The sequence below is a fragment of the Nomascus leucogenys genome, chromosome 4 (genome assembly GCF_006542625.1).
Source record: "Nomascus leucogenys isolate Asia chromosome 4, Asia_NLE_v1, whole genome shotgun sequence".
In the NCBI taxonomy this organism is placed as follows: Eukaryota; Metazoa; Chordata; class Mammalia; order Primates; family Hylobatidae; genus Nomascus; species Nomascus leucogenys.
Window position 1 is genome coordinate 118,322,750 of NC_044384.1, and position 13,224 is coordinate 118,335,973.

At 46.8% G+C, this 13,224-nt stretch overlaps 1 protein-coding gene across 1 annotated transcript in view; it reads right to left on the reverse strand.

Moving 5' to 3' along the window:
* Positions 1-8,248, reverse strand: part of CRTAP (cartilage associated protein) — a 33,996-nt gene extending 25,748 nt beyond the window's left edge. The window contains exons 1-2 of the mRNA XM_003256829.4: positions 7,517-8,248; positions 1,669-1,818 (exon numbers count right to left, since the gene is read on the reverse strand). Coding sequence (XP_003256877.2) covers positions 1,669-1,818; positions 7,517-8,239 — 873 coding nt within the window. The 5' untranslated portion in view covers positions 8,240-8,248. The remainder of the gene's footprint in view (positions 1-1,668; positions 1,819-7,516) is intronic.
* Between the last annotated feature and the right edge of the window lie 4,976 nt (positions 8,249-13,224).

Consider the following 13,224-nt stretch of genomic DNA (forward strand, 5'->3'; position numbering starts at 1 on the left):
CAAGAGATCACATCTCCCAAAGCCACTCTTCACTACAGACTGGTAGTTTATTCTAGAGACTTTACCCATAAAGGCTGAGGAGTCAGGGACCAGACATAGCAGACGCCAAGTGAAGGCATGAGGCTAAAAGTCAGGAAGCGGGTGAAGTCTTCCTACTCACCCGGGCGACCCCGTCCTTCTCCCCACACTGGTTCTCAGACACCAGCAGAGGAGTATGTGCACCCCACCAGCCCTGCAGAAGGCTGGTGAAAGTCTTCCCTGGAAAACTGACAGATACCCCCAAAAAGAGACTTCCACACATACATTTTCCCTAGCAGTCAAAAAGTGAGCCTGCGGTCTGATCACTCTACAGAAAACCCTGTGGTCAGGCCTTGGGAACTATAGCTCCTAGTGGATATTTTCCACATATCCCCATTTTCTTTTTTTTTTTTTTTTTTGAGATAGAGTCTCACTCTGTCGCCCAGGCTGGAGTGCAGTGGCATGATCTCAGCTCACTGCAACCTCTGTCTCCCGGGATGAAGTGATTCTCCTGCCTCAGCCTCCCAAGTAGCTGGGTTTACAGACATGTGTCACCACGCCCAGCTAATTTTTGTATTTTTAGTAGAGACGGGGTTTCACCATATTGGCCAGGCTGGTCTCAAACTCCTGACCTCAGGTGATACATCCACCTCGGCCTCCCAAAGTGCTGGGATTACAGGCGTGAGCCACCGTGCCCAGCCAAATCCCCGTTTTCAACAATGCCCTGCCCTTGCTTGCTACCCAGGCCCCCAGTGCCTGAGTTCCAGAAGACCCTGACAATAGTGAGTGCTCAAAAGGGCGAGATCGTTCTTTCTTATTGTTGTTCTTATGACTAATTCTCATCAAAACTCTTCTTCATAGATGCGCAGATTTAAGTATCCTCTATTCTGTCACATCAGCCTTCCTAACTCGTATTTATTTTCTACCTTAATATATTTAGGGTGTGTTTGTGTGCATGTGTGTATAAAAATATATGCCTTCTCATTTCATCAAAACTGGAGATTTTTGTTTCTATTTCTTGTGTTCCTGGTCATTTTTAGATGATTTCCAAGATATGTCTTTAATCTACCCTCTTAAAACTAAATGATTAAATGACCATGTTTCTAAAATGTAGCATTTAAAGGGAACATGGCTTTTAAAATTATCACGGCATTGGCCGGGCGCGGTGGCTCAAGCCTGTAATCCCAGCACTTTGGGAGGCCGAGGCCGGCGGATCACGAGGTCAGGAGATCGAGACCATCCTGGCTAACACGGTGAAACCCTGTCTCTACTAAAAACACAAAAAATTAGCTGGATGTGTTGGCGGGCGCCTGTAGTCCCAGCTACTTGGGAGGCTGAGGCAGGAGAATGGCGTGAACCTGGGAGGCGGAGCTTGCAGTGAGCCGAGATCGCGCCACTGCACTCACTCCAGCCTGGGGGACAGAGCAAGACTCCGTCTCAAAAAAAAAAAAAAAAATCATCATGGCATACAAAATGTCATTATTAAATGGATCACTTTGTGCTAAAAGTCAATCATTTCTATTGTCATAATATTCAGCAAATGTCACCAAAAATCACTAGAGGTCCTTAGCTATCAGCAGCTGCTTATGGAGAGACATTTCTTTAACAGTCCAGGTTGCCACTAACTGCCACATAAAAATCCAAATATACCTCATATGACTTGGTTTCCAGGTCTTTAATGTAGTCCTCGGCACCAGGCAGGCTCTTATAATACGCCATGTTCCTCTTCATCATTTCGTCATCAGGATGCTTCAGAAGAAAGGTGTGAGCAGCTGCGATGGCTTTGGGGAGATTATTTGCCTGAAAGGACAAAGAACATAAAAGCTACTCCACGGATGCTGAGTGCTAATTTTCCTAAGACAAGAATATCTGCTTAGTCCTTCAGAAACTTTGTGTTGCTATGACTTTTCCAGCTAAAGTTTCCGTGACTCCGGGGCCCCTCAAGACCAAGTCCAGGCACTGTGAGACAAGTGCTGATTTCTTGAAAGCAACTGTCTGGATGGCCTCGGTCTGCCTTTCCCAATCTACTCTGCACTGGCTACGTGCCCAGGAGGCTGGCCTGTGTGGACTATAACAACAGACTCCCTCGCTCTCTGGCTTCCAAAGAGGTTCACCCATGAGGAGCCCCAGTAGGTGACTGAGGAAGGGAAGAGAGTAAGGTCGTGTTATTTCATTTCCTGGTTCCCTCCCTGCACAGTCATCTTGGGCTGCTATGTCCCTTAATTGAAGGTCACAGCTCTTCTCCAGGTGACCCTCTCCATAGAGTCTCCCTCCTTCCTGGTTTCAATCATTGCTCTCTCCCCTGCCCCTTTTGGCCTAGGGTTGGTCATATCCCACTGCTATCACTCCTGCGGCAGAACACTATCTCTTGTGGATTCCCCATGCACTGCACACACCTTTGTAAATAACCACCTTCTTAAACTTTCCTCCAATTACCCAATATGACTGCACCAAATCTTTTCCACTGGAACCTTGACAAATATATTGTTTTCCCAAATCCCCCACAGACCTTCTGCTAACATTCTCAATGACTCCACCACCTCCTCACTTATTCATCCATTCACGCAGCAAATAAATGTCATATTATAAGAGTACAATTTCTAGGTTGTGGGTCTATAACAATAAGCAAAACGGGGGAAAAAAAATCCCCACCTGCATGAACCATATATTCTGTTAAGTTCTTCCTGTCTCCTAGTGGCCTCTATTAAGAGCTTCTCTGTTGGGTTAGTTCTGGGTTCTGTCTTCCTGCATTTTATGCCACCCTGCAATCTCAGTGGTATGTCTATCTCCCCCATCAGACTATGATCCTCGGGGGATCCAGCTGTGTGTCATTCATTGTCTGGATTCCTGGTGCCTCACAGAGTCCTCAGGACAAGGCAGGACACGATAAGTATCTGTGATTTGAACATAATGACATTATGACCATAAAATACAATAAAATTAATTCACATTTTCCTCTCTTTTCCCCTCTGTCTTCTCTCCATTGAAGGGGCCAATGATTCTGAGTTTCAGTGCCTCAGGGGAGGAAGATGTCTGGTCAGAACCAGCAAATTATTCACTTGAAAAAAACCTGCGCTCACAAAAGTGCCTGACAGGTTTGAGGGCAGAAAGAAATTGGAGAGGAGCTGCAGGAAGAAGCTGACTGGCCTGGAAGAAGAAGAGGGAGAAAGGGAATCTCCCAGGCTAGGAAAAAAGTTTCCCTTGGGATCTGTGGGAGCAGCAGGCCTGTGGGCCCCGAAGCTTCAGGGCTGGCACTTATCAGCAGTGTACAAGAGGGCAGAGGTCCTCAGGAAGAACAAGTATGTTATAGGGGGCCCTCAGGAGGGCAAGCAAAATAAGGATGCAGAGGCCTCCCTGTGAGGACTCATGACCACCAACCAGAGGGCCCCCCACGCTGATGGACTCTTGGCACAACCTGGTAGGGAGAAGGGCAGGCACCTGTGCGTGTGCACAGAGATTCAGCCAATCCAGAGGGACGCTCCAAGGCAGGATTAGGGAATTCGGTTTAGACAGAGAAAATAAAGGAATATTTGGTATACCCTAGATTTCTAAGAGTCATAGGGTGGCATATATCTGTACCGAATTGCCCCAGAATTGGAACCAAGTCATTTTGAGACAACGGCAGTGGCCACATCAGAGAAGTGGTGGGTGGTGATGAGGGCAGACTCCCAGATGTCAATGCTGATGTTTTGGGAATGCCAATCAGTGGCTTGTGGCAGGGCTGCCTTTAAAACAGCCCTATAGAAAGCTTCACACTCCTGGCCGGAAAAAAGCTAGTCTTCGGCTAGAAGGAAGGGAGAGGGTATGAATGCTGCCTTTTAAAGCATTTGCCAATGAAATTAGAGTCACTAATTCTCAGAAGAGCACTTAGAAAGAGGGGCACAGAGGCCAGGAGCAGTGGCTCATGCCTGTAATCCTAGCACTTTAGGAGGTCGAGGTGGGTGGATCACGAGGTCAGGAGTTCAAGATCAGCCTGGCCAAGATGATGAAACCCCGTCTCTACTAAAAAGACAAAAATTAGCTGGGCACAGTGGCAGGTGCTTGTAATCCCAGCTACTCGGGAGGCTGAGGCAGGAGAATCGCTTGAACCCAGGGGGCGGAGGTTGCAGTGAGCCAGGATCGCACCACTGCACTCCAGCCTGGGTGACACAGCGAGATTCCGTCTCAAAAAAGAAAGAAAGAAAAGAAAAGAAAGAGGGGCACAGAGTAGGATTTTTAAGGATTCTAACCTAGGATGTGAGTTTTACAAAACGGAATCTCTTCCTGAAGAGAAAAGAGTGATTTTATTTACTTCAACTCAGGCTCTGCAGCTGGAACATGGAGACACATCTTGGCTACTAAATCTCTGACAGACCCCAGGCAGATTTTGGAGAAGGTGGTAGGGATGGAGGGAACCACCTTGCCTTGGGTTCCTGAGACACAGCCACCAGCATGAGCCACCCTAAATCAGCCATGACATAGAGGCAGGCCCTGTGGTTCCGGGGAGATAGAGGCCACAGCCAGGCAAGGCCTGGGGTTAAGAGTGCCTGTGAGTCAGTGTTCTCTGTCCAGGTCAGAGCTCAACAGTCATTAAGGATTTGATGAAGTGCTCCGGCCTACTTTTTGCTTGGCCTATGAGAAAAATGAGTTTTTCATGGAAGATGGTAAGTGTGGAGAGAACCCAAAAGAAAGCTAATGACATGGACCTAGAGTAGGCTGGTGACGAGAAACCTATGATGCACTTGAGGCTGCATACCAGTAGCACAGCCCTTTTCTACAAGAGCACACATCCAAGCCTCCTCGCCTCCCTCTGGCAGTCAGAACCCACCATTGCTATTCCAGTGATCAATTGAGGCATTTCTCCTTAATCACTGAAACAGAGAACTGCAACTCAGAACAGCAGAGTAACATTTACCCATGTCCTGCCACAGCGCACTATCTACCTTCATATAGACCTCCAGCCTTCAGGTGCCAGGTAGAATGTATGTGCCTGCCACCCGTCTTTTCCTCTCTATCCATAAACAGAGTTTAAAGACGTAAACATCACTTTTTCTTTTTTTTTTTTTGACACAAGAGTCTTGTTCTGTCACCCAGGCTGGAGTGCAGTGGTTAAGATCACAGCTCACTGCAGCCTTGACTTCTGGGCTCAAGAGATCCTCCCACCTTGGCCTCCCAAAGTGCTGGGATTATAGGCATGAGACATCATGCCAGGCCATAAACATCATTGAGAAAAAATAAACCATACAATATCTCCACCAAAAATTACTTTTTCAGTTATATCTTCCATTGAAACAATTAAGTAACATTCACATTTATTAATAAAATTCTTAGCTTTTTCCTGCCCTATAAGAGATCTCAAAATGTTAAGATGGCGGCCAGGCATGGTGGTTCAAATCCCAGACTGTAATCTCAGCATTTTGGGAGGCCAAGGTAGGTGGATCACTTGAGGTTAGGAGTTCGAGACCAGCCTGGCCAACATGGTGAAACCCTATCTCTATTAAAAATACAAAAATTAGCTGGGTGTGCTGGCACATGCCCGTAATCCCAGCTACTCAGAAGGCTGAGATACAAGAATTGCTTGCACCCCGGAGGCACAGGTTGCAGTGAGCTGAGATCGTGCCACTGCATTCCAGTCTGGGTGACAAAGTGAAACCGTGTCTCAAAAAAACAGATAGATAGATAGATAGATAGATAGATAGATAGATAGATAGATGATAGATAGATAGAATTTTACTTTCAACTAAGTGATTGTTACAAGACCTGTAAAGAGTTTTGAAGAGCAGCTATGACCATCCTAACATTTTGGGGCCACCATGATGAAGGAGAAAACCCATGCCTTATGGTCACATTGAGTAAAATGTTCTTCCCCTCTTCCCTGTATCACTTGTTCAAATTCATCTGTATATTAAAGAAATCAGAGCTTCTAGTATTCTCTACGTTTAAAAATAAAATGCTTTCCTCTTGATTATGTGACCTAAATTTGGTTCAGAACATATTTGCCAAAAGCTATACAAAAAAAGAATTAGATAAGTCATTTTTAGCTTAAAAAATGATGCTTCGTATGAACCAGCCCTCATTTTCAACATTCTGGAATTTTATTAATCTCATTCCCTGCTCCTGTTTTAAAACTGTTTTTTTTTAATTGCCAGAACAAACATTCGCAAAATTGATACTTTAAATAAAACTGTAACTAAGCATAGAAGTATAGAAGTAACCCAGCTTTTCTCCTATTTGGGGTTTTGTGTTATTTTATTGCTCATAGAAATACAACACACACGTGGCTCTGTCTCGGTGGAAATCTGAAAAACAGATCTTGCAGTCCAGAAACTGAAAACAAAGTTTAAAAACAAGAAAAACCTTCTACCTCAAGAGTCTGGGATATGCCATGAATCTATTTTTGTAGTAATTTTAAAAAACACAATATATTCCTTTTAAAATCTTTCTCAGAGAAAGTAGAAACTGGGCTTTGAGAGGGCTCTTTTAGCCAAACCCTGTGAAGACCCACCAAGCTAGAGCCTCTTTATCTAGTGACAGGAAATTCAACCATTCTTAAAACTTGTGGGTCCTGGGAGTAAGAACCCATAGGATAGAAAACTGCAATTTGTGGCTATTTTTAGCCAGCAATCACAGAGAGAACTTAAGCAGCCATTAAAAGGAGGCAGTGAACTGTGTTAAATTCTAGATGAACGAGAGAAACAGCGGAGAGGGCCAATCCTGATGACTCACGGTACACGAGTTCCCCTTTAAGCAGGGATGTGTCCTTGCAAGAAGTCCCTGCCCTTCCCTGGCCTCAATTTCATCCTCTTTAAAAGGAACTAGTCAGCTGGGTGCAATGGCTCACGCCTGTAATCCCAGAACTCTGGGAGGCGAGGTGGGAGGATCACTTGAGTCCGGGAGTTCGAGATCAGCCTGGGCAATGTGGCGAAACTCTGTCTCTACAAAAAATACCAAAAAATTAGCGAGGTGTGGTGGCGCGCGCCTATAATCCCAGCTACTCAGGAGGCTGAGGTGGAGGATCACCTGAGCCTGAGGAGGTCAAGGCTGCAGTGAGCCATGATGGCGCCTCTGCACTCCAGCCTGGGCAACTGTGAGACCCTGTCTCAACAAAAAATAAAAATAAAAGGTACTAGTCGGCTCCTCAGGTCTTCTGCTTTATTATCGCAAGTCACCGCTCACTTGAGAAAAAAGGCGACTTTAATGGTATATACAGAAAAGAGGCGTCTGTCCTCAAATAACAGAGAACATTTATCAGGCACTTTGTTGGGTGCCTGGCGCTGTACTGCGTTCTGCGTACGTATTCTCTGCCTTAGAGCTACCCTTCAAGAAAGGCATTTTCATCTTTACTTGAGATGAATGAGGCAGGATTTGGAGGAGACCTTTAGCTGGGCTGGGTGGGAGGGAGCCAGGTCTAGAACTGGAGAGGCAACGCCACCCCGGGCGCAGGGGCGGGGCCAGGGCCTGGAGGCTGGCTCGGGGCAGGGGCGGGGCCGGGGCCTGGGACGGGGCGAGGCGGACTTGCCTTGAAGTAGGCGAACTGCAGGAACTTGTAGGGCTCGCGGCGCTGGAAGTCCGCCAGCACCTCGCGGCTGGGCTGGGACTGGCGGAAGGCTGGCAGGCCCTGCTTGCAGCGCTTGAGGCAGTGCGCGCGGCGCAGCAGGCCCCCGAAGAGGCGCAACTCGGGATAACTGGCGAGGCCGGCAGCGGGCTCGGGTTGCGGCGCGGCGCTGCAGTTGCGGTGGCAGAAGGCCTCGCTGTCGCGCAGCAGGCGGTGCAGCCGCAGGCTGATCTCCAGGTAGCCCACGCTCTCGGCCCAGTGCTCGCCGCTGTACTTGTCCAGCGCGTGCCGGTAGGCCGACTCGAGCGGCATCAGCTCGTCCCGTGGGAAGCTGCGGAAGCTGTAGCGTTCGTACTGGGCGCGCCCGGCGCGCAGCGCACAGGCCACGCACAGCAGCGCCAGCAGCGCCGCGGCCTCCCGGCGCCCCGGCTCCATCGCGCCCGGCCAAAGGAAGGAAGGAAGGGAAAAGGGGAGGGAGAAGGAAAGGAAAGAGGACGGTGCGACGCGGCGGGCCGAATGCTTTCGGGGCGGGGACGCCAGCCTCCGGCCCGCCCCGTCCGGCCGCCCCTCCTCACCCAGCCGGGGGACCTGGGCGCCAGCTGCCAGCGCCGAGAAGGGTGCCCGCGGAAGGCGCGCTGCGCACTGGTTCACGCAGGCTGATGCGCGTGATGGGGCTCTGCCGCTCATTCACTTGGAGACCCGCCTGCAAGGCCGACGCGGCCCTAATTATATAGATCGGCCCTACGGTCTGTATAATCTACTATCTTTATATTCGCTTGGAGGTTTGTGAAAACGAAGATTCCTGGGCTGTGACCCCAGAGTTTCTGATTCAGAAAGTCTGGGGTGGAGGTCTGACGATTTGTGTGTTTAACCAGCACCCTGATGAGGCTAATGCTGCAGGCCCAAGGGCTGCACTTTTAATAGCACTGCCCAACCTTAAATTTTAGTGAAAGAAAAAGACGGTGCAAAAATAAAATTAATAAGGATGTCAGTGGCACTTTGTAAACTGTATAGCTAGTCAGGTTGAAGATGTGCACACCTTATGAATCTGCAACACCATTCGGTGGAATATGCTGGAGAAGCTTGCGCGTGTGCATCAAAAAATATGGATGGAATGTTAGTGGCAGCACTTTAAAAAAATCTTTAAACTTTTAAATCTTGAAATATTTACAAGAAAGTTGCAAAAACAGTGCAAAAAGTTCCTATATACTCTTCATCAAGATTCACAAGTTGCTAACGTTATACCAGATTTCTATCTTTGCATTTTTTTCTGATTCATTTGAAATAGGTTGCATATATCAGGCCCACGGTCCCTTAGTCTTTTTTCTTTTCTTTTCTTTCTTTTTTTTTGAGACGGAATCTCACCCTGTCACCCAGGCTGGAGTGCAGTGGCGCGATCTCGGCTCACTGCAACCTCCGCCACCCGGGTTCAAGCAATTCTCCCTGCCTCAGCCTCCCGAGTAGCTGGGATCACAGGCACGCGCCACCACACCTGGCTAATTTTTCTATTTTTTACTAGAGATGAGGTTTTGCCATGTTGGCCAGGCTGTTCTTGAACTCCTGACCTTAGGTGATCTACCCGCCTCGGCCTCTCAAAGTGCTGGGATTACAGGTGTGAGCCACCGTGCCCAACCCCTTAGTCTTTCAGTATGTATGTCCTAAGAATGAATCTACCAGACAATCAAATTTAGGAAATTTAATACTGATAGAAGACTTTAATCATGTTCCATTTCCAGTTTTGTGAGGTGTTGCAATTATGTCTTTCATGGCACTTTTTTCTCTTAGGATGCAGTCCATCCATGATCACTGTTACATCTAGTCTATTTCATATCCTCTAAATTGGTTCCTCGGCTTCTCTTGTCATGCCATTGTCATTTTTGAAAAATATAGGCCAAAACAGCAATGAGATACCACTACAAAATCCAAAACACTGACAACATCACATGCTGATGAGGATGTGGAGCAACAGGAACTCTCATTCATTGATAGTGGCAATGCAAAATGGTACATACACTTTAGAAGACAGTTTGGCCGTTTCTTACAAAACTAGGCATACTCTACTCATACAATGCAGAAATTGCACTTCTTGGTATTTACCCAAATGGGTTAAAACTTATGCACACACCTGCAAGTGGATGTTTGTACCAACTTTATTCACTATTACCATAACTTGGAATCAACCAAGATGTCCTTCAGTGGGTAAGTGGATACATAAACTGTGGTATATACACACAGTGGAATTTTATTCCAAGTCAAGAAGAAATGAGCTATCAAGCCACGAAAAGACATGGAGAAGTCTTAAATGCATATTACTAGGTTGAAAGAAGCCAATCTGAAAAGGCTACATACTGTGTGATTCCAGCCAAATGACCTTCTGGAAAAGGCAAAACTATGGAGACAGTAAAAGGATCAGTGCTTGCTGAGAATTATGGAAAGGGAGGAATGAATGGGTGGAGGACAGAGGATTATTGGAGCAGTGAAACTATTCTGTATGATAGTATAATGGTGGATATATGCTATACATTTGTTAAAATCCATAATATGTACAACACTAAGAGTGAGCCCTAATGTAAACTGGACTTTGGGTGATAACGATGTGTTGATGTAGGTTCATTGATTGTAACAAATGCACCATTCTAGTGCAAGACGTTGACAGTGGGGGAGCTTGCGCATGTTGTAGGGTCATGGAGTATATTTGAACTCTGTAGTTTCCGCTCAGTTTCGCTATGAATCTGAAACCACTCTAAAAAACAAAGTCTTTTCTTTGTTTTTTGTTTTGTTTTGAGACAGAGTCTCGCTCTGCTGCAGAGGCAGGAGTGCAATGGCATGATCTCAGCTCACTGCAATCGCCACCTCCAGGGTTCAAGTGATTCTCCTGCCTCAGCCTCCTGAGTAGCTGAGATTACAGACCCGTGCCACCATGCCAGGCTAATTTTTGTATTTTTAGTAGAGACGGGTTTCACCGTATTGGTCAGTCTGGTCTCGAACTCCTGACCCCATGATCCGCCTGCCTCAGCCTCCTAAAGTGCTGGGATTACAGGCATGAGCCACCGCGCCTGGCCTTTTTTTTTTTTTTTTAAAGAACACAGGCCAGTTAACTTTATAAAAGGTTCCTCATTTGAGGTTTTCCTGATGTTTCCTCATGACTAAATTCAGATTAAGCTCATAACTAAATTCAGGTTAAGCTCTTTGGCTAGAATGCCATAGAAGCAATGTGCCATCCGTCTCAGGTGTAAAATCTAAATAACATAATGCCCACCCCTTGTCTGTGGTAATTTTTGATCACTTTATTAAGGTGATGTCTGTTTTCCCTACTTCATTTGTTTTCTTTTGTAATTAACAAGTGTCTACAGTAAGGTAATGCAACACTGTTCTTAATGGGAGAAAGCAGGAATAACCTGTCCATAAACAGAAGAGTAGATTTTAAAAAAAAAAATGAGAGTAAATGCATATAGAAGAATATATTACAGCAGGGAAAATGAAAGAATTAGAGCTACAAATAACAGCTCAATCTGGGGGCAGGGGGATCCATAGAGAATGATTCCATTTGCCTAAAGGTTTTTTTTTTGTTTTTTTTTTTTTTGAGACAGAGTCTCACTCTGTCGCCCAGGCTGGAGTGCAGTGGCGCCATCTTGGCTCACTGCAACCTCTACCACCCAGGTTCAAGCGATTCTCCTGCCTCAGCCTCCCAAGTAGCTGGGATTACAGGCACCTGCCACCACACCCGGCTAATTTTTTTTTTTTTTTTTCACACTGAGTCTCACTCTGTCGCCCAGGCTGGAGTACAGTGGTGCAATCTCGGCTCACTGCAACCTCTGCCTCTGAGGTTCAAGCAATTCTCCTGCCTCAGCCTCCTGAGTAGCTGGGATTACAGGCGCCCGCCACCACGCCTGGCTAATATTTTGTATTTTTAGTAGAGACGGGCTTTCACCATGTTAGTCAGGCTGGTCTCAAACTCCTGACCTCAAGTGATCCACCCATCTCGGCCTCCCAAAGTGCTGGGATTACATGCGTGAGCCACTGCGCCCAGCCTGCACCCGGCTAATTTTTGTAGTTTTTAGTAGAGACAGGGTTTCACCATCTTGGCTAGGCTGGTCTTGAACTCCTGACCTTGTGATCCATCCACCTCAGCCTCCCAAAGTGCTGGGATTACAGGTGTGAGCCACCACGCCCGGCCCTAAAGTTTTAAAATATGGAAAAGTACACAATGCATTATTTAGGAGTACAAATAATATAGTCCTACCTTATACAGGGTAAAACTATATTGAAAAGAGAATGATAGGCTGGGCATGGTGGCTCACACCTGTAATCCCAGCACTTTGGGAGTCCAAGGTGGGTGGATCACTTGAGGTCAGGAGTTTGAGACCAGCCTAGCCAACATGGTGCAACCCTGTCTCTACTAACAATACAAAAAATTAGCTGGATGTGGTGGCACACGCCTGTAATCCCAGCTACTGGGAAGGCTGAGGTAGGAGAACAGCTTGAACCCAGGAGACAGAGGTTGCAGTGAGCTGAGATTGCGCCACTGCACTCCAGCCTGGGCGACACAGCAAGACTCTCTCAAAAAAAAAAAAAGAAAAAGAAAAGAAAGAAGGAAGGAAAGAAAGAAAGAGAGAAAGAGGGAGGGGAAGGGAGGGGAGGGGAGGGCAGGGGAGGGAAATGATAAACGGAAACTTAGGATAGTGGTTTCCAGCGAGGTAGGAGGAAGAACATGGAATGGCAGAGGGTCAGACACAGGGGAGGGGTTGGGGAGTAAGTGTGAGAATGTTTATTGCATCGTTACTTTTTATGCCATACATATATTTTGTAAATATTATTTTATATATTTATATTTCGTGGTTTTGTTTTTTTAAAAACAATTTTTGGAAAAAGAAAAGATTGCAGTAGTGATATGAAGAAAATTAAAAAGCTGAATGAGATGGGGTGGGGGAAGATTGGTTAAGGAGGTGGCATTTGGACAGAGACCTGAAAGAGGAGGGCGCCTGTGGAGAGAGCTGTGCTGGGAGGTGGTGCCCAATGTGTACCCGATCCTAGAACATCTTACCCTGGAAATCGCCAGTGACTATCATTCCCAATAGCAAAGAGATGCAATTTGGAATCATCTCACACAATCACTCAATTGAACAAGATACTAAGCTGTGGCCACAGCTTCTTCCTCTGTCTTGCCCTTGCCTTACCAACTCCTGCCAAAGGGCCTTTGCCCAGGGCTGTTATTTCAGATTTGGGAGGCCTAGGTGGGTGGATCACCTGAGGTCAGGAGTTTGAGATCAGCCTGGCCAACATTGTGAAACCCCATCTCTACAAAAAATACAAAAAATTAGCAGGGCAGGCACCTGTAATCCCAGCTACTTAGGAGGCTGAGGCAGGAGAATTGCTTGAACCCAGGAGGCAGAGGTTGCAGCGAACCGAGATTGTGCCACTGCACTCCAGCCTGGGTGACAGAGTGAGACTGTCTCAAAAAAAAAAAAAAAAAAAAGCCCAGGCGAGGTGGCTCACACCTGTAATCCCATCACTTTGGGAGGCTGAGGCAGGCAGATCACAAGGTCAGGAGATCGAGACCATCCTGGCTAACAGTGAAACCCCATCTCTATTAACAATACAAAAAATTAGCCGGGCATGGTGCCATGTGCCTGTAGTCCCAGCTACTTGGGAGGCTGAGGCAAGAGAATCGC